This window comes from Mastacembelus armatus, chromosome 24 (genome assembly GCF_900324485.2).
Source record: "Mastacembelus armatus chromosome 24, fMasArm1.2, whole genome shotgun sequence".
Lineage (NCBI taxonomy): Eukaryota > Metazoa > Chordata > Actinopteri > Synbranchiformes > Mastacembelidae > Mastacembelus > Mastacembelus armatus.
The window spans coordinates 9,759,367-9,780,783 of NC_046656.1; the positions used below are offsets into that span (position 1 = coordinate 9,759,367).

Consider the following 21,417-nt stretch of genomic DNA (forward strand, 5'->3'; position numbering starts at 1 on the left):
ATTGGCACAAAAGTCTCAGTGGCTAACATCTCTGACACTGACCTCTAATCTTATACCACTATTTACATCGCTTAACCTCTTAACTCAACAACTCTTTCAACCATAAAGACCTCAGGATGCTAATGTTAATGGTGTGCATTTGGAGATACCAGTGTTCAGATGTTTAGAGCACTAAATCACTATGACACTGTTTGCTAGTGGGACATTTTAATCATTACCAAATCATGTCCACCTATAACAATGGAGGAATTTTGCAAACCAAATGTAGTGTTTCACCAGTTACATTTCTTCAGTAGTTTTCAGTAGTTTTATCTGTGACTTTATCATTGCTCTCTCTCTAATGTATCCCATCCTAACATTTTTTTGATTCTTCTTGTGAAGTTTGATTTTAAAAAATGGAAGACAGAAAAAAAGACTTGAAAAATAAGGCAACACTACTTTTTTTTTTCAGTGCATAATACTCGGCATCCATTTTTGTAGGATCTCAGCATACAATCAAATCTCATCTGCTTTCAGTCTTTATAAATAAAGGTGCATGAGTGTGTGTCTGGTTCCTTCTTGCATATGTGCATAGCAGATATCAGAGCAGCTCCTCAGCTCTTGGTATCTAGTCTCCTCTCCACAGACTTCAGCAGCAGTTCAGCGTACTGCTCCAGCAGAGCCAGGGCCCTCTCTCCCTCACCTTTGACCCCCTGGTCCACTTGGAGCCCTTCACACTGTGACGTGGGCTGAGGCAGTGTGTCCAGCTCAGTCTTAACCATGGACAGGGCCTCACAAAGGACTCTCCTCATGTGCTGCTGATCGTCTCTGGGCTGTTGGTCACTTTTCATCACCTGGTTTGAATGGACACATAAAAACGGTGTATAACCCAGTCAGCCAGGCAGCGAGTGATTATAAAACAATGAGATATTGAGCTTGAAACAATTTGTTGATTCACTGATTTGAAAATCAGTAGAAACAAATCAAAAAGAATATTCTAATTGAGAGTTTTTTGATATTTTTCAACCAAAACATGCCAGACAATTTTTCTGATTGCAGCTTCTCGACTATAACGACTTTCCATTCTTCTCTGTAATGGGGACACACTGACTGACCGTCGTGTAAAGCATGATGGTTTTCCTCAGAACGCTGTGGAGCTCGGTAACGGTCTGCCTACAAGTTTCCAAGGTGACAGAGTGATCTGCAGAGAGACAGGAGGACTCTTTCAAGTACAGCACAGCATGTGGCAAATCAGCTGCACAAAGATGTATGTACAATACAGTACATGCACGCAGACATGCTGTGTCGAGCTAAGTAGGTGAACAATAAATATTGAGCAAAAGGTTGAAGAGCATTAAAAGAAAAATGGGAGGAAAGTTAGTAGCAGAAAAGAAACCATGGAAAGAACACACGAGGAGGCTGCTTTACAAAGCAGGAGCCGGATGAGCTGTGGAAGCTGAGAAAAATGATTTCACAGTTCATGTCCTAAAGCAAAACACAGTTGTAGGTACAAATGTGGACTGGATACTGCTTAATGGAGTTCATGGTTAATGTGTTTTCAAAGTGAAATGAAATCTGTTGTCTTTGTGAGGTGGTTATCATCCACAAAACAGCACGCACAGAAGCGTGAAGAACAGGATGAGGAAACTATTTTAAGATTCACCACAGCATTTTAACTCCATTAGATACCAGGGTGTATTAAGTGAGCAATGTGAGGAAAACAGCCCGCAGTCCCACTTCAGTTCCGTGGCATAAAGTTAAATTACTGTTTTATTATCATAGCAGAGCATTAATGCATTCATCACATTCTTCGACAGTCTCTTTATTATATGTAGGGACCAAAGAGACAAACAGAACAACTACGACTCCCAGCCATCCTCAGGTTCTTTTAGTAACAGATCTCAAGTGTTCCTTCATCTGTGGACTCACCTGTGTACTCAGAGCACTGACAGCAGGAGATCACTGGGACAGACGGAGGGACATGACACAGACAAGCAGACTGACAGACAGGACGGAGGCCAGAAAAAAAGAAGCAGCGTGGATGAAGAGGCATAGTAGTAGCAAGACACGGGTTAATAAAAGAGCTGTGGGAGCCCACACCTGACTGGGGGTCAGCTCTTGCTGTGGGGGCCTGTTCAGGCACCAGAGGGCACTCTTTAGCTACAGCCACCTGTACTGTCTCATTGGCACTGGGGAGAAATGTGAAAAATGTGTCAGTTACTGTGTTGGACTGATTCTGGTGTAACAAATCAGCAGAATGGAAACAACATAATCTATAAAATCTGCTTAATTCTGCAACGCTTCCATGTATAAAGCTGTTAAATCATGTAGGTGACACTAATGCTTCCTGTTCTTAGATCTGCTATTTGCACCATGATTATGGCTTATAGCTGCATGGGAAAACATTGTAAAAATAGTCATATGTTTCTAAGTTATGTAAAACCGTACCTTTCAGAAAGTGAGCGTCTTTTCTGCATAACTGGTAGTGACCCTGGCACAGATGGATCCAAACTTTGAGACAGATGTCTGCCCAGTGCTGAAGACAACAAAAACAGATGTAATGTAATGAAACACCTGGGAATAAGGAATGTGTATACACACCATGTCTATAGTATATGGCTCTAACCTTGTTTTTTTCCTGCAGTATCACCTGCAGTGTCTATTGTAGGTGTTGAAGCCTTTGCTGGGCCTCCAGACCAGCTCGGCTTCACCTCCAAGCACAGGCTGCGACGAGGGCTCAGAGGCTGCTTGGGAAGTGGGATGCGAGACGGGGGGAAGTTGTGGGTGAAAGGAGTGGGTGAAGCCGTAGCAGTAGGATGAGGAGGACTGGAATTGTTTGATCGAAGACGTGATAAGAGGGGTGATGTTGATGAGTCAAAAGAGGGGAAAGCAGTGACTGGAGATGAGATGTGCAGGGTAGACTTGTTCTCCAGCTCCCCAGATGAAATCCTGTTTCTGGGGAAAGATGGGGAGCAAGGAGGAGTACCCATGTGGATTCCTTCTTCCTGAGAGGAGGAGCGGCTGCTTTTGGCTGTGGAGCTCACTGTGGGGTTCATGTAGGAGTGTTGGGGCTTGAGTTTGGGGGTGTCCCATGGCAGAGGGGACCGGGGTGACTGTGGGGACCCAGATGAAGGTGAGGAAAACTGGAAGGAAGGCCTGAGAGTGTCACGATCCAAGAAAAGCTGCTGAGGTCTCTTGCACAACTCCCTTTGGTCAACAGAGGGCACAGGGGAGTGAAAAGCTGGAGAGAGGACGAAGCGGTAGAGATTATTGTGATGCTACTTGAGAAACTCAATAAATAACGTAAAGTAGCTACTAACACTCAGATAACACATGGCATAACCTGACAAGTTTTTATATGTTTGAATGAAAATGGGGACTGAGTGATGCTTGAATACATCTTTGAGGCAGGATAACTGTCTCAGTGTACACCCAATTATTGTAGTTCATTTAAAAAATCTGACCCCGTTATTACAGAAATGGCAGGAAATATAAAGTAATAAATGAAATAAATGATGGTGAAACGTACAGTCTGAAGTCAGGTTCTGCACAGAGTGTGACTTCTGTAAAGATGTTCCTCTGTCCTGAAGCAGTGAAGCTTTGGATGGAGGGTTGGACAACCTCCACCGGTGGGACCATGAAGTCTTCTTCTGGCGTCTAAAGGTAGGAGTACAGTCTGTCTCTTTAGTGTCATCCCTGTGGAGATGCAGCACAGCAGCTTTAACATCAGATTCAAATATTTAGTCTTAAAAATGGCAACAACAAGCCACAGTGAATATTGGTTAGGTTCATTAATGCCTTCATTTTCTTTTGTGATTCACTTTAGCCATTTAGTCTCATTTATTTACATTTGTTACTTTAGTTCAATCCCTGCTTTTGTTTACCTCTATCCATTATTAACCTGTGCTATTTTAGAAAATGCACTAGTTGTAAAATGTCGTGGCTTTGAGGGACCTTAAAAACCTGCTATTTGTCAGCTACAGCCCTGTGGATTTATCAATGTTTCATAATCATTTATTTATGCAAAAAGAGTACCCTTTGTGCTTTTTGAACTTTTGCATTTATGATTCATTAATCTGACTCTGCCAAAGTAGTGTGTGTCTAAAAATAAAGCCCTTGCAGCTCCTAGTTTGCGTTTTCTTCTTACTTTAGCTCCTTAATCCTTTCCAGGGACACAAGGGTCTTGTCTTCTGTGTTTCTGCTCTGGCTATCTTCTATTAAGGGCCGTACTTTTGACACTGGGGGCTTAGCGGAGTGGGTGCCTTGTTCCTTTCCAAAAAGAGTCACGCCACTGCACAGATAAGACATTACAGAGGAGCACATAGATAAAGCACACGTGCCATTCCCCTAAACTAAATCACAGGAACATTTAGACATTTGTAAGATACGTTTATTCACATTTTTGGAAGACTTAAATGAGAAAGTGGACACCACTCTTATATTTGTACTGTAAACATAAAGCTAAATCTAGCAGATGTGCTACTATGGTAATTCTTCACAACAAAGATGGCAATAGTTGCAGCCTTAAAAGCTTCTAGATTAAAAATACAGGGAAAAAAGATGTCACTTGACTAAAACATCTTAATTTTTTTCACAACTAGACAAAAACAAAAATCAAATACATTTTTATTAAAAGATTAAATCTAAAATGAAATCAAAATCAGATGCCAAAATTAACATTGGTGGGAATGAGATGTTATAATGTGTGGGATATTGCATAACTGTCCCGACACACTGGATATAAATACTATACTTAAATAAACTGAAATAAAATGCAAATAAAAATAACAGGGTAGCCTGCCAACAATGTATTCGATATATCATCCATCCATTATCTATACCTGCTTATTCCTATTTAGAACCACAGGGATCTGCTGGAGCCTATCCCAGCTCTCTTTGGGTGAAAGGCAGGGGTACACCCTGGACAGGTCACCAGTCCATCACAGGACCATTTATTAGATACATAGGATTTTTTATTTCCAGTACTCCATTAGGGGGCCCTACACTGCCTGTGCACGGCAGCTGCAGTGACATATATCTCTAATAAACAACAGCAACTCATGTGGTATATCCAAGAGTACACATACATTTAGCTAGCACTAAAACTGGCAACAGAAGGAAACATCTGGCCTGGCTCTGTCCAGTGATAACAAAATACACCTACCAATACCTCTACAGACCACTACTGATTTTATCATTGATTTTATTTTGGGGTTTTCATTCACTTAATTGTTTATGTTATATTACTTTTTATCCTGTTTTATTGTTCTAGAGAGCCTACAGCAATTCTTAGTATGTGCTTTTATTTGTTGGTCCTTTGACTTACAATGTCTTTTATTTTGCTTGGTTTCTCACACTGTACAGCACTTTGTAACTGTATTAGAAAAGTGCTATATAAATAAAGTTATTATTATTATTACAAAGATCACATTAAACCAAAATAAAGAAAGGACTACTCGCTTATGTACTAGACTATTACTTGGCCAGGACCAGTTGCCAGGCAACCAGCAGATACTTTATTAGTAAGCTAGTGCTCGTAGGTAGATTTTGTTATCTTCAAACAGAGCCAGACTTGCTGTTCGTCCCTGTGTCCAGTTCTTAAGTTAAGTTAAGCTGATGGGCTGCTGGCTGTATACGAGTCATATTGATTTCCTCATCTAACTCTCGGCGAGAACATGAATAATCAAATTTCCAAACAATATTGAACTATTCCTTTAAGTATACAGATTTTCAACAACTTGCTAAACATTCCAGCCCTGGTGTCTTTCACTGTGTACTGTAAATACAAACAAAAAGGTAAAAACCTCCAAGGATAAAAGATGGCCCTCCAACATACACAGAATTAAACTCAGTACAGTACAGTACACAGAGATTGTAATTATAGCTGTGAGTCCATACTGTGTGAAATGGTCTGCTGTACCTGTTATTTTGTCCTCTGGCTAGGAAGAGTGAAGACATACTGAGCCTTGAGACTCCACTCTGTTCAGCTGTGGATGGACATCAAGCATAAGAAAAAAAATGGAGAAAGAGAAGAAACACACCCAGTGACACAGAGGAAAAGAAAGAGAAACAGAAAGTGCCTGTTGGTTAGTGAGACTAATTGATAACATGCTCTGTCTTACCCATGCTGCAGCTCTCTGCCAGCGTCTCAAAGTTCTGTTTGAGAAAATCTTCTTGACTGTGGTCAGCAGTGTCAGTTACTGTCCTCAGAGCCTCATCTATACTTGTCACTTTGGGTTTTTGCTTCTCTTCATCCCGCTCTTCATTCTCCTCATCAGAGCTGTCCTGGCTCAGCAACTCCACATCTGGAGAATCTGAAAGCAAAAGTAAGAACAAGCACATGAAGGATGAAAAAAAAAAAAAACACTTATCAAACCTCTCTTGACCTAGTACATCTACTGCAAAAAGCAGATATTTATAACCTGAAACAGAAATGTAGACAGGGAGATGTATTGAGAAATGACACGCAATTGTGACAAGGATATCTTTTCAAAATTCCCTAAGGCAAGACAAACTGCTGAAAGCCTCTAGGTGTTGAACTTTTGTATGACTCGCCGTTTAAAAGTACAATATTCATGAAACCATTCTGTGACTTTAGGTTTTGTGTGCAGGAACCTGGTGAATTGCCAGTGATGAAGGAGGTGCCTTTGTGTTTCCATTCTCTCAAAAGTAAGAAATCAAATGTAATATATTCTTGCCATCTTTCTGTCTTCAACTTAGTCTTTCAGATATTTTTTCATTGTTGTTACCACAGTAAGTCCTCACCATTCAGAACACAATCCGGGCTGGACTCCCTGCTGTCGTAGCCCAGGGAGCAAGCACTGTCTGGACTGCAGCTGTCGTGGTTCTCACTGCGGATCCCCCGCCCTTGCATCCTGCTGTGCTGCTCCTTCACCATATAATCACTGATGTATGAAACCACAGAGAGAGTGGGTAAATAGGGCTGGAGAGGGAAACACTCCAGGAAGATAATAATAATAAAAAAAACACTTTTGTTCTTTTCAATGTCATTGGTATTACTTGGGTGAAACAATGTTGTGTGAGGGATTTACCTGCCCTCTAGACTTGTGCTGTCCTTGTTCTCCTTTGGGTAAAGCCCAGCTCCATCAATCCCTTTGATGCACTTGGTTGGTTGTGAGGACAGCCAGTCAGCACGTAGCCAGGGCCGATGCCTCTTGGCAGTCTCTTCCAACAACTGCTTAAACAGAGAAAATGATCAGGAGCCTGGAGCTGCAGAGAAATGCAGTGACTACTACTTCTCATAGCTACGCATACCATGGTCTCCTGAAGGCTGAATGTCCTCTGCCTCTCTCCGTCATTAGGGGGACTCTTTTTGAGACAAAAGGTCTCCAGCTGCCTCAGCTCCAGCATAGATTTAACCATCAACTCCAGAGAGCCCATACGATGAGACCAACGCCTCCGAGGACGCTTAGCAGAGTCAGGGGTGACCTGGCTAATGACTCCATGCTTGTAATGAGGATTGGAAAGTTGACAAGTAAGACACTAATTAAAAATATTATACAGCAATTCTGAAAACTGCCAAGTACAAATTGTCAACTTTTGTCTAGCTGTATAATCTCAGACAGGGCTGTGTAATGCAGCTTTTAGTCTTCCCTGGCTGCGTCTATGTATTTCCCATCACTTTTTTTCACTCCCCCTGATACATCACAAAGGATCAAATCTCATGTGTGGTGAAGTGGAGCTTGACATCTTTACGCCACTTCAGTTCTTCTGAAGCACTGAGAGAAATTCAGAAGCAATAGTAGATAGGAATGACTGAACTATCCAGTCTACATATTTAAAGAAAGTATTGAATATTATACATTATTAATAAAAATGATTAAATATTTAGCAGGAACTGTGCTAAGGAGACATGTATTCTTTGAAGTCTTTGTCTTATAGTAGTTTAATTTGACTTCCCATAAATGTGATTAACATGGAATGAAAATTAAATATACCAGAACACACATACGCAAACCTTTGCAGTAGACATTCACGTCAAATGATACCTGTCCTTCAAAACCTTTTAAAAATGATTTGTATTATAAAGCTTTGCTAGATAGTATGAATAGATATACGCTATTGCAATACAATAAATATGTCAAATAATATTTGAATTTTTCAAATTTTGTTTAAAAAATTCTGGGGATGGTTTTGATTATGTGATGATCCACTTCGCATCAAAAAGCATTTCTGATGTTTCTTATTTCATTTAAACACTTGTTTACATTGAATATAACCACCAACCTTTTTAAGCTGCCAGTCATTTCCATCATCTGAGCCTCCTGTTGCATGAAAGAATACAACAACCAGAAGTTATAAAAAAAGAATAATTACTGTAGCCCTTAGAGGAGTCAGGGACATCCCTCTGCTCACTGTTGCACTAATTCTTTTGATAATCACATGGATTCGAGTGAGCACTGTTTGTATTTGCACAATCAGACAGTACCTGTGTCCTCCTCTCCATGGCTGCTCTCAGAGGGAGTACTGGTGGTGTCGTCGTTCTCTGGTCCATCTTCCTCCTCCTCCTCTGGCTCGTGGTCACTGTCTGAGGACAAACCACCAAGAGTGGGGGCACTGTGCGCCTCCCGTCTGGAGTGACACAATTAGAGAGACATACAAAATGATGAGTATTCTGGGAGCCATAAAGTGTGAAGCAGGTGGATACTTTATGACCACCTCTAACGTTATGGAGCAAATGTAATCGGTTGATGATGGTGTGTACCTGAAACTGGATGTCTTGTACGATGGTGTGTTTAGGTTTTGTTGGAGCTGGAAGAGCTTTTCTCTCATATTCATTGTCAGTTCTGGAGCCAGTCGCCACACAAAGATACAGCTAGGAGATAAAAGGCATTCAGCCATTAAAAATTCAACATTTCATTTCAGCTTGACTATTGAGGAAACTCTCTGCAAACACATTTCAGCACTCATTTCCTCTAGCAGCAGAGGATAAGGATGATTTCAATTTAGGTGCTGTTCCGAATCCTGCTTTTGTCTCTTAATTTTATTCTAGTGCATGGAGCGTAGTGCAGAAAATATTCATATTTGGATAGCTCATTGTTATTGTAGCCCAATTTTTAAATATATAACTAATGTCTGCTGTTCTTCTCAGAAACACCCCATTTTAATGGATTTTCTAGTACAGCAACATGCACCGTGCTGTGTCTCACCTGTCACCTGACACAGAAATCAAATGCCTGCAGTCATTGGTGAACTTCATCCCAGTGACAATCTCTGTAAAACAAATTACATAAAAGTATTATTTAACTGCTAATCAGTTTGGATGCATGAAATATGTGTACGCACATGAGACAAGACAAGCTTTATTCATCCCCCAAAGGGAAATTCAGGAATAGTTTCAAATGTACAGACCATGTGAGGTGTAAGTGTGTGATCTATTACCAGAATGCCCAAACATAGTGGCGACACACTCCCCAGTGTAGAAGTCAACGATGCTGATGTTTTTATCAGAGCAGCTGGTAGCAACATATTGACCTGAAGGATCAATTTGTATCTGCCAGATCAAACACAAAAGCGGTTGATAGTTTATGAACCGCATACATAGTAAAGAACAGGCTTTTGGCGTGTCGACAGTGGAGGAGAATGTTACCCTGAGCAGACTGCCATCTTCACTCAGTGATCCTTTGTACAGCTTCTTCTGTTCGCCATTGCTGATGTTGAAAATCCTGCAATCAGAAGGAAGAGAAACTTCTAAGAAACGTTCTTTCTAAGATTCATTTACAGCTGCTAACCTCCATCTCCTTCAAAAGTGCACCCACAAAGCCCACATGCTCACCTGACGCAGCGATCTTGGCAGCCAACAGCTGCATACTTGCAGGTAGGGTCTACATCCATGTCATACAGTGTAGTCTTCCTCACCACATGGTGAGAACGCCTAAACTCTGTTCCTCTGTCAGTCTGCAAAACAAAAAGAAAGACTGTCAGAGGACAAAGGCTGATGTGGCTTTATCAATAGACAGAAGAGTGCTAATTTAAACTGAGAGAAAATGGGGCATTAAAGCAGCTTTTGATGAATTATTGACCTGGCTGTGAAATAAACAAATCACAAGAAGCTTTAGCTGAGTCATCCCACCTCTACATGTTTCACAAGTTCTGTCTCTGCATCCATGTATTACATGTATACATCAAGGTGGATTGCAGGAATCATACTTCATTCTAATCAACCTAAGATGCACCCTGTAGAGCATGTACAGACAGCTAAAGCAGAGCTGTAATTAAGTAGAGCCAAAACCTGACCTTTGCATTCAGATATCTGAAATATTTAAAAGACTGATGAGATCAGCCATCAGTAATTATCAGTGTGTGTATCTTAAAAGTGGGTGTATACACATAAATGTTATGCTTTAAAGACAGAACATAAGGTAGTGGTGGAATGGACATCATCATGCACAGCAAAGACCCAATATGAGCTAATATAAGTCACATCATTTTTTTGAAGTTTAGGCCACAGAAAATTGGTGCATCCAATTTGTGTATCCAATCATTCAGGCACAGTAAGAAAAGAAGACTATAATGAAGACTATTATGGTTCATTAAGAATTCTTGAAAACACAGAGCATGACAACAGACAGCATAGAAGATGCTCATTTAGATTCTGCAGAGAGCAGATAACTGTCACAACAAGTTTCTAAAATAAGTCCTTCAGAAACAAGCGCCTGTTTATTGTGCTCTACAAAACTTTATGCTCTGAGTCACTGCAGCGGCCTGAATCGTGTCTTAGGTTGAAGAAGGATGTTATAACTTATGCAACCCTGACCAATCAGAAAACTGCCCCAGTAACCCAGCAGCAAATCTAGAGGAAAGAATGCAGCACGAGCTGTCCTTTATCGCCTTTGTTATAAAACTTGTAGTCCAAAAGTTCCTTCTGTGACACACACTGTAGAGCTGAATTCACAAAACAAAAGCTAAAGAGACCATGTGCTCCACAGCGACTCCTTAATGGGAGGAATTAATGGACAATTTGAATCAAAAGAATAGAAGCAGAAAAGAACGCCGCGCTCGTCTTTGTGTCTTTTCTGCTCAGACAGAATTGTGAAAATTTCTCAAATAAATGTTTTATTTGGTGTGTCATATAATCACGTCATTCTGCTGAACTGTCCATTTGCACCAAAAATTAAACAGTAAGTCAGGAGGCTTGGTCTCACAATCACTTTAAAAATTGCTGCTAGCTTATTGCTTTTGTAATATATTGGAAATGTATATTTTGGGAGAAGAGTGATGCAAGTCACATCTGTATGGTAGCTATGTAGCTGGAGCCAGCAGACAGTTAGCTTAGTATAAAAGCAGGAAACAAAGAGAACTGGTTGACCTGGATGCTGGATGACACTGCCTTCAGCTAACAGGGTTTTATATCCGCCTGTTTTCAGCCTTCGTGCTAATCTGAACTAATTGTCTTCTGCCTTCAGCCTTTTATATATATATATATATATATATATATATATATATATATATATATATATATATATATATATATATATATATATATATATATATATATATATATCATGCAGCACATAAACAGTATTTCTAATTTAGTCATTTAGTGCACTGCCACTTGTGCAGAAATGTGTCTATTGGATATATGAAAACAGATGTGACATGTTTGATAAAAGGAAACGATCGGACTGAATCTTGCTCAGACGTGTCTTACCTTGTGTGCAGTCCGGAAATAGATACTCTTGTCTGCCCCACAGCTAATCATCCTCACCTTGTTGTCATTGGCTGAAGAACAAAAGGAATTATTACAGGTGACTTTTTTTTTTTTTTACTTCTTTTTTACATTCTTGCATTATGTCTGTAGCAATTGCAGTAACCCTGCTATCCGTCATCAGACAGCTATTTTCTACTGTTCTCCAGATGTACAAGCCATGAAAAAGCCCAGTGACATAGGAGATTTGTCACTTAATTTAAAGTGTGGCTTAACAATAATAGGCAGTAACTGATGCAAATATGTTAATATGAGAGAAATAAAAAGCAAACGATAAAAAAGTACACAACAGAAAAAGACAAAACAGAGCTTCACTTGAGTACACATGCATAGTTGTCACCTATTATTGAAACAAGCAGTGCTGCAAGCAAAATAAAAGAGGGACTTTGTGTGGGACTGGATGGAGATGAAAGCGAGGATTAAGAAAAGATTAGCTGTCAGATGTTGACAGTGTCTCAAGTGGCTCACCAGCAAAGCGAACGGCTGTTATGGATGAAGAGTGCTCATCAAGTGTCTGTACTAGACTATAGTCATTCTCAGCATCCAAGATGTGGATCAGACGATCCCTGCTAGCTGTGGCCAGCAGCTTCAGACCTGACAGTAATAAGAAGATTTAAACACACCATATGCACAGCCAGTCCACACATGGTCTACAGTCATGCCATCATTATGTTCAACAGCAGAGTCACATGTGACATACTGACCTGTTTCTGGTTTACTGTACTCAAGACAGAGTATCTCAGCATCATGGGCCTCCACTTTAAGAATCTCCTCCATGCTACTGAGGTCATGAACTCTGTAGACAATATATACACAACATTTTTGGAACAGCTGAGGTGAATCACACTTATCATGCAGCTCTTAGTATAAAACACTGAATAGTCTACTGTGTAAATTTTACCATTCTTGTCCTACCTCAGCATCCCATTGCGATCTCCAGATGCCAGGTGCTTGCCATCAGGACTGACACAGATGGTCCTGATGGCCGTCTGTCCATCCCCTGATCTGTCTGCATTCACATTTGTCATACATTCTGGGTCCAATAAAGAACTAGTGTTTCCATCGATGTAGATTATATTCAAGAGATCCTACACAGCAATGATGGACAGAGAAACAATGAATCATAGGGAGATTTTGTACTTCTGAAATGTAACATCAGCGTAAGAAGATGTAGGCTAACATATATTACTGATAATGATGAAATACTCACACTGCTGAGGGTGTTCTGAGAACGAACATGAGTTTGCGTCCGGTCCTCCGTGTGCCACAGTCTGATAGTGTTATCAGCTGAGCAACTAAAGAATGCATCTGATGACAAACCAGCGCTCATGTCCTCAGGAGCACCTGGAAACATCTGAAGGAAGATGAGAGAGAAGATAGGAGAGTGGGGATTCAGAGAATATATATTTCAAGAGGATAAATGGATTTAAGAAATTCCAGGGGTTTTGCTGCTTGTGAAAAAGGCCTGCCCAGATAAGACTCATAATTATAGCTGGAAATGCTGTTTAAGAGCTTTAAGCAATATTACTATACAGCCGGGAGTGCCTTTCATTAACTATTATTAGCAAGTAAAGAAAAATACAGGTCAAATAAATTCTGATACAGAGTAAGACTATAATGTTAATGTATAGTTTAGTCAATGTAATTACCAATAACAAAGCATTTTGTTACTGGCTGAAGTTGCCCAATATTAGAGTACTATTGATCCATTCCTACTGTCCCATGAACCAGAGACTTAGTCAGGGCCCAACATTCAGTCCACTGTAACTATTAACAAAGCCCACTCTGGTTTAAAAACACTGTATCAGTTCCTATAGAGCCATATCATTCACTTCCTCCTGCATGTATTTACCTCCAGGTCCCAGACACAGGCAGCATGGAAGAGGACAGAGTGCACCTTCCCCACCCTGCTGACATCTCTCACATCCCACACATACAGGCTGTGGTCGTTATATACACAGCTGAGCCAGTGGCTCATGGGGTCATAGGTCACAGCAATAGTGTCTGGGTAATGGGCATCCGTCTTGGTGGAAAATACGTGGCTGAAGGGAGATTGGAGTTTTAAAGGTTATAGAATAACAGCAACTGATTTCTTTTTAAAATGGTACTTACACAGTCTTGCACAGAAAAAGTTTACAGTGAAACTAGACTTTGAAATGATGCCACCAGAGGCGCTATAAATAAAGAAGACTGGATCCTTTGGTGGATCACTGCCAAGGAAAGGCTAAGCTCTTCCTCACCTGGTCTCGGTGAGGTTTGCTACGTCACAGTTGAGAGGGTGTGGCCGTGGCAGCGTGCAGATGAAGTGCAGGTCAATGGGGCTGAAGGCTCGCACTGTTCCGTCAGCACAGCCACAGAAGATCATGTCCTCACACAGAGACAGAGACTGGGCCAAGCCCATCTACAAAACAAGACATGATACAACAGGCAGAGCAGCAGTTTTTTACAGCTCTGTAACTTAGAGACAGCTCTATCAGTGTAACTGAATTACCAGTATAAAAATCTCATAAAATTGTACTCTTATTTATGTTGGCTTAAAGAAAATTGGCAAATAAAAAATATTATGATGACTTATGACTTATGTGAGGCTCCTGATATTCTATCTGGCAGTAATGATAAAGGTTACAGAGGGTTGTATTGGAGCATAAATGCGTCCTCATTGGAATACTTCCAAACACATCCTGTACTGTTGCTAATCCCTGTTTGAGCCTCTGACAGAGGGCAGGAGCTGGAGCCACATACCTTCATCTTCCTCTTCTGATTAAACACCACAGCTGGACATTAGCCATAAGCATTACTGACTGTACAGCAGCCAGGACTAAATCAATGCATATATAAATGTACAGCGGCAGCAAGAAAAGCATGTGTGAAATGTCTTATTAACGTTATAGGCAGTTATTGAATCAGTAAAGGATAAAATAAGGATAAAATGCATGTTCTGTATTCTTAAAGAACAGTTTGCAGAGCTGTTCTACAGACAGAAAAACTATTAAAACCTCCATGACTGGTACACACATTATAAAACAACACTGCAACTATTCCTTAAAGATACAGTGAAACATTTTAGGAAGCATGGTTATTCACCTTCTTCTCAAAGTTGGATGAAAAGAATGATAGCACTGTTACATCAGTCTAGTAAATATAAAAACTAGAGCCAGGAGCCAAAAAAAGACTCAAAATAATGACAGTCCAAAATGGCTACAAAGAGTCATATTATGACTACAAAGTGAAGCTGAATGACCACAAAGAGATTTAAACTCACCATAATGTGATGAAAAATGACCACAAAGAAAACATAAAATGACTTCAGACACAAGAGGGTGTTTTATGATGGTGCCCAGGGGCCTATTCCATCACAATTATAAATTGTTAGGTGTGTGTACATATAAAAAAAAAAAAAAAAACAGCTCTATATTGAGGTTTAGAAGTGCATACATATTTACATTAGGACAGAGCCGAGCTAGCAGGGTTTCCCCTGCCTACAGCTAAGCTAACTGGCTGCAGGTTGTAGTCTCATATTAATGGGAGCAACATGAGTGGTGCCAATGTTCTCAATGTTCTAACTCAAAACAATAAACAAGATACACAACAGACTGAATCATATGGCAGATGTTTTGCCAAAATGAATCCCCCAATATTTGGACTCTCCTGAGATATTAAATCACATTACTACATTTGAGCACACACACTAATTTCAAATGCTGAAATACATTGAGTCATCAAAATCATCAGTCAAGATGATTTTGTTTCTTTCAAGAATTTGACATGGATAAATTAAGTCTGATGAAGTAGTGTGTGCTGAAGTGTGTGCTTTTGTTTCTGTTGGGTACAACCTCTGTCACTCACCCGTAGGTCCACCCACTTGTCCAGCATCCTCTTGCTGTTAAACTCACACAGCAGGCCAGAAGACGTAATGCAGAAGGTGGAGTCTGATTTAGAGCCCCGCCCACAGGCCACATCGCAGAAGAAGTTGTTCTTCAGCTCTCCCAGCAGCCCTGAGCGGCCCAGCAGAGGGACAGGGGCACTGGCCTAAACAGCAAAGACAGTTGAGAGTTAGTTGTTAAAGCTCAGACTCTGCTGGTTGAAGCACAATACTGGTGATGATCACACTTACAACATCATTATTGCTGCGTTTGATGAAAGAAATCTCAAAAAACACTCATATCAAAAAAATTGAGAATAGTATTATCAAAATATTTTCCATTTCTTAAGTGTCCGAGATTACGCAATACACAGAAGTGTGCAGTTCACAGATGAAGACACTCAGCACTGGAACAACGAACTGGGAACTGTGACAAACCCAAACTCCCAGTTAACGGTCACAGTTTTTTCAAGCTTGGACAATTTCCAAGGCAATGAACACTTTTCATGCTGCTTCTGGTAAGAAAAAAACCACAATTCTTCTGAAGGTGGAAAAAGAAATCTGAGTAGCATAAAAACAAAGGGAAGGTTGCATCTTATTGTACATAACAGGCAAAACACACATGAAATACCAACATTATCCTGTATCTTTGTAGGGAGACATGCCTGTGATTTAGCAGGTACAAAACATGATAAGTGCATTTTATTTGAATACCTTGTTAGCTTTGCAGTGATCCAGATACCAGAACTTCACGTGTCTGTTCCCCACAGTTACAAAGTAGGTGCTGTCCTCAGAGAAAGACACACCTGTCACTTTACTGGACACCTTGTTGGCTGCTACAACAGCATCTTTCTGCAGGGGAACAAATCAACAATACGAAAAAACATCTGTGAGCTTTAAGACACGTTGCTTTGACACTTGAAAATGTTAGACCAGATATCATTTGGATGTGTATGGTGTGGCCGCACAATTTTACTGTAACTACATTTTACTGTAAAGTTTTACTCCTTGTCTTTGAATACGTGTCCTTAATCAGGTTTATGAAACACAGAGATCAGTTGGAGGTAAAGTTCAGTATTTTTGGAAATAAATTCACTTTCTTGTGGAGAGTTAGATGAATTAAGATTAATGCCGCTCTCAGGTTTGTATGTTACCTGTGAAGCTGGATCCAGCAGCAAGTTAACTCAACCTAGTTTAGCAATAAAGACCAGCAGCATGAGACAACATCTAGCCAGGCTGTTTCAAAAACGTAAAAACCGATGCGTCAAACAATGTCTAGTGTTTGCATGGCACAGGAACATCAGACTTGGCAAGAGGAGCTGACCGTGGGCTAAAACTCCAGAGTGAAAAGTACCTTCCAAGCCCAGACATTGACCATCATGTCATGTTGGTTTCCCACACTGACAATGTATTTGCTGTTGGGGGAGAAAGCCACACATGAGACGCCATATTTGTGCTTCTGGAGCTCTGCCACCTGTCTCCGCTCTGCAACGTCCCACAGCCTCACCGCTGGAAGGTGCCCACTCTGGTGAAAAGGAAAGAGGCACGTGTGGAGGAGGAGTAAGCAAGGCGTTTTCTTGAAAGAGCTTGCATTAAAGAAAGGACTCATTATCCAGTGTTCACCTGTCCTCTCTGTCCTCCGATCACTGAATACAGTTACTTGTCTCTGAACCTGTTTATGTTTTTCTGCTCTCGGGAATCTAAAGGTCAGCAGGCAGTTTGTGTTTGTGTCTCTTATTTTAATATGGTAGAACAACCTCTCAAAGGTAAGAGTTAATAATGGGGAGGAAAAAAGCCTGAAGGAGGCTGAGAATGGATGACATTCAACTAAAGGCAGCGTGACACAGACAGAGAGACAGAAAGGAGAGAGAAAAAAGATGGCATGTCAGCTGTCAGCCTGATCAGATCATTCACTCAGGAATATCTTCACTTCTCCACTCTCAAAGGAAACCCTCTCACACAGCTGCAGCACTCTCGGCTTTGATCACACAAAGACAAATGTCAGAAAGAGAACCATCATAATGCTAGATGACTATAATATCGACACTTACATGGGAACACTGACCAGTAAAATGTCTAAATTTGCCATGTGATTTCTTTTAAACGGCCGTAAAACAGCCTATAGTCAGTGTATTTGGTCTTTTGAACTTTGATCTCTGCTGTCATGGCAACTACTGCATGCTCATCCACTTACACAGAGAAGTCCTTAATCGGCTTTGATTGGCTGGGCGGGCGGATTAAGATATGTGTTGTGTTGAGCCACATGCTTTAAACTACAACAAAACTGAGCGATGACGCTTGACTGACAAGACATATTTGACTGTGACAAATCTTGCACACATTTAATAGCGAGGATATAATAGGCTGTAAAACCAGGAGATGATCACCATTAATTACCACTTTGCAGCATGTTTCCACCAACCTACACTGCAGTTAACTACAACCCGTACATATGTAATTGGCTAAATACTGATACAAATGTGTCAGTCAAACACACACAAATATGGCAACATGTTCCCTTTGGGTAAAAATGCCGAGACAACTGCAGAGACTGAGAAAAGCCATAGGTAAGAAGAAGACTCACCTCTCCTGTGACCAAGTACTTGCCATCGGGGGAGAAGGACAATGCTGTAATGGTTTTTCTGTGATGGTTAAAAAGACAACATACTCAGCTCAGTATGATTAGTGATGTGACTGTCTGGAGATTTTTATGGTTTAATGTTGTCCTGTTCACATTCAGATTAGATTTGTCTCGACACACCTTGAAGTGTTGATAATGTGGTGTTGTCTGTTCTTTTTTGGGTTCAGCAAGACTACCACACACCTATATAAAGAAAAGAAATACAATTATCCACAAATATTTCAAGTGGAAGATGCCCAGAAACTATATAATTATATTCATTGCTTCAGATAGGAGCTTTGTGTTTATAATAAACTAAAACGTAAAATACAGAGGTAAGCCTGAATTGAATTTTAATTGACTGAAGTCCAAAAATAATAACGCTGTACTCTGATAACTGTACATTTACTCCTTTGGTAAGAGCTTTAATAAAAGTAGCACTAAGAACACATTATAATGTGCAGCAATAATGTTAATTAAGCTTAATGTTACTGCTACCAAGGGTTCAATGACGACTGCAAGCAAATCTGAACTTTAAATCAGCATGAGATTATTTGGCATGACAGACGTCAAACTGTGTGTGAATAGATTTATTTTAACATAAACTTCGGGAGTAGTTTGACATTTCAGGTGACTTCTTTTGATTTCAAGCTGAGACTGAGTGAGATGATAACAAGCTACAGTCCAGTCTTTATGATAACTAAGTGAACTATCTTTCAAAGTGTTATTCTACCAAAATAATATTTAAAAAATATTTTTAAAAAAACAAACTGTATGGAAAAGAGAAAATTCAATGCCACCAAAAGTATGTTAACTTTAAAGTTATGTACTGTTGTATCAGTGTTGTATCACCTAATTATTATTTCCCATACTCAAATAACAATAGTGTTTCTCTCTTATTAAATCCTGTTCAGGAGCAGCACAAAGGAAACTGCATTCCTGGCACCAAAGCACGCACAGATTTAAACTGGCATAGCAGGTTGGGAAATATAAAAGTTGCTAAAATGATAATCATAACCAGGCAGGCACACACACACACACACACACACACACGAGTGCATATCTTCCCATGCCTGCAGACACAGATGTCACCTTTCCTCTCTCAGGAACACAATCACAAACATACACTCCTTGACACAACAATAGCATGAACAGCTCTAATTCTTCTCTCTTCTATGTATTGACCTTCTTAGCTTTTAATACAGCTTTGTCAGAAGACTTGAAAGCAATTACAAAGAGGCTCAGTACACTGTTCCTGTTACAGCCTCATGGGATCCACTTTGCTTGTTTTTAAACACTGCTCTCACCCCGGTGGTGCAGCAGCTCTGAGGCTCTGAGCGTCGCTGCGATAAATCTACAGTACATACTCCAACCTGCAGCTCACACATCCATTTTTTTTTCAGTCTGCACTAAACAAGTTAACATACCCAGTGACGCTGTTTGCACAGATTCAATAATACACATTGGTTGTTTTTGCTGAGTGAGTGTCCCTGAGGATAGGATAATAGGAAGCTTTGGGGTTTCTCTGATGAGAAACCTCACAGAGCTCCCCTCCCCAGTTCCTCTAAGATAGTGCAGAGATAACACACACACACACACACACACACAGAAATTTGCACACTAAACATCTGCATGAGGTAGATATGATAAGGAAGCTGTGCATCAGTGGACTGTTGATAACTCAAAGGTCAGATGTTGTGATAATGTTGTGATAATGATACAGAATCAGTTTCTGTCTGTGTTTTCTTACCCTGCAGGATAGGCTACAAGTCCAGTAAGGGGGTCACAGGCCAGTCCACTGTTTCCTGAAGTGGTGATTCCTAGCACCTTCTCCAAAGTCACCTGTAGTGTCAAAGTATGGATAAACTTTGGCTCGTTTCTTTTCTTTTTTTTAGGAGTGAAATAGATCTGGTTGATGGGGGGATGAATACAGAATGCAAACCAGCAGTGATGTATCTAAGCACCCTCCTCATGTGAACTGATAAAAGTGTCCACTTTAGCTTTAATAGCATAAAGTAGCTATATCTTATGGAACTAATTCTATCACAGAGGCCAGATCTAAAATACTGATTAGTCAGTGAGAAACTATGGATTTGCTCAACGTGGATTTTCTAAGCAGTAAACAAATCTGCGTCTATGCACCGACAATATGTGAGCCAACAGGAGGACTTTCTTGATTCCAGATGTCAAACAACAAGCCTGAAATAAATTTATATTAAAACGTTAACATTTCTCTGTTGGGCAATTAAGAGATCAGGTTTAACCTGGCAATAAAACAGAGGATGTGACAGCTGGCTTGATAAGTGGTGCTGTCTATCTAGAGAATTATAAAGCAGCTTTTAGTGCTACTGATTAATCTGTAGGAACATATGAACGTCGCTGAGTCCACAGTGACCCACTAACAGATACGTTATACTAATAACAATAAACAGGCACAATCAAACAGGATCATGCAAACAATCAGAGACAGTCAAAGTGTGACATAAGAGTCTCTAACTAGTGGCTTTATTAATGATTAATAAGTATTTACTAGTCTTAATAGATCAGTTTTAGGTCATTGTTAAGAACAAAAAAATAACCTTTGCTACCTTTAGGTAACAATTGTTAGTTATCCTTTACTAATTCTTGGTGAAGCTGTTGATAGATAGATTTTATTTCCAAACAGCCCAGCTCTCAAACCAATAACTGGCCATCTGAATGTAGTTTATGGCTTATAACTTATCTGTAAAGCTCTGGTAAATGATTTCTGGAGCATTCATTAAAAAAAAAAAAAGCATTCATGAAGAGTCCTATTAGGAAGATTTCAGGACTACAAATAAAAAAAGTAAGTTGCATCATTAAGAGCTTTTCTTTTTAACTACAAATGTTAAGTCAGACATTAAATAGACTTTTAAAGAGGGTTATATATTGATACCTTGCTGGTGAGGTTTTCTTTGCGGTTCTTCTTGTGCTTGGTTGCAGGAGAACGCAGCAATTTCCTGATGCGACTTTTAATCGTGAATCCATCGCCTGGCATTTTGTTTGCAGCCTGGTGGCACCTCTGGGAGAAACCGCTGACCGTCCAACTGAGACAACACACCAGCAGAGTTTTGCCTGCACAACAAAACCTCCACCGGAGACAAGAGCTCTACAGGGTCGGACGGCGATCCTGCTGCGGGGACATGTGGACACTGAGCTGCTGAGTGTTTCTGCAATGATCGCCTGCAGCTTCACGTTTCCTGCTCTTTT

The 21,417-nt window shown here is 40.3% G+C and overlaps 1 protein-coding gene across 1 annotated transcript; it reads right to left on the bottom strand.

Moving 5' to 3' along the window:
- Window positions 1–99: 99 nt before the first annotated feature.
- LOC113137184 (mitogen-activated protein kinase-binding protein 1-like) lies at window positions 100–21,205 on the bottom strand. Its single transcript, XM_026318661.1, has 33 exons — window positions 21,104–21,205; window positions 19,940–20,031; window positions 18,331–18,393; window positions 18,154–18,211; window positions 16,924–17,094; window positions 16,284–16,421; window positions 15,554–15,736; window positions 13,948–14,108; window positions 13,560–13,749; window positions 12,918–13,061; window positions 12,623–12,795; window positions 12,412–12,503; window positions 12,176–12,301; window positions 11,651–11,721; window positions 9,776–9,897; window positions 9,590–9,665; window positions 9,382–9,493; window positions 9,150–9,213; window positions 8,705–8,815; window positions 8,429–8,571; window positions 8,227–8,264; window positions 7,255–7,446; window positions 7,032–7,174; window positions 6,745–6,884; window positions 6,102–6,293; window positions 5,900–5,966; window positions 4,127–4,270; window positions 3,509–3,675; window positions 2,606–3,220; window positions 2,428–2,515; window positions 2,080–2,168; window positions 1,095–1,180; window positions 100–833 (listed from the first exon to the last, which is right to left on the bottom strand). The coding sequence occupies exons 1-33, from the start codon at window positions 21,203–21,205 to the stop codon at window positions 594–596; spliced, it is 4,593 nt and encodes a 1,530-aa protein (XP_026174446.1). The 3' UTR covers window positions 100–593.
- Between the last annotated feature and the right edge of the window lie 212 nt (window positions 21,206–21,417).

Coding starts and splice junctions, on each gene's coding strand:
- LOC113137184 (XM_026318661.1), bottom strand. CDS start 21,205: ATGCCAGGCGATGGATTCACGATTAAAAGTCGCATCAGGAAATTGCTG. Junction 6,885..7,031: donor AGCACAAGTCTAGAGGGCAG/GTAAATCCCTCA, acceptor TTCATACATCAG/TGATTATATGGTGAAGGAGC. Junction 834..1,094: donor CCATCATGCTTTACACGACG/GTCAGTCAGTGT, acceptor CATTCAAACCAG/GTGATGAAAAGTGACCAACA.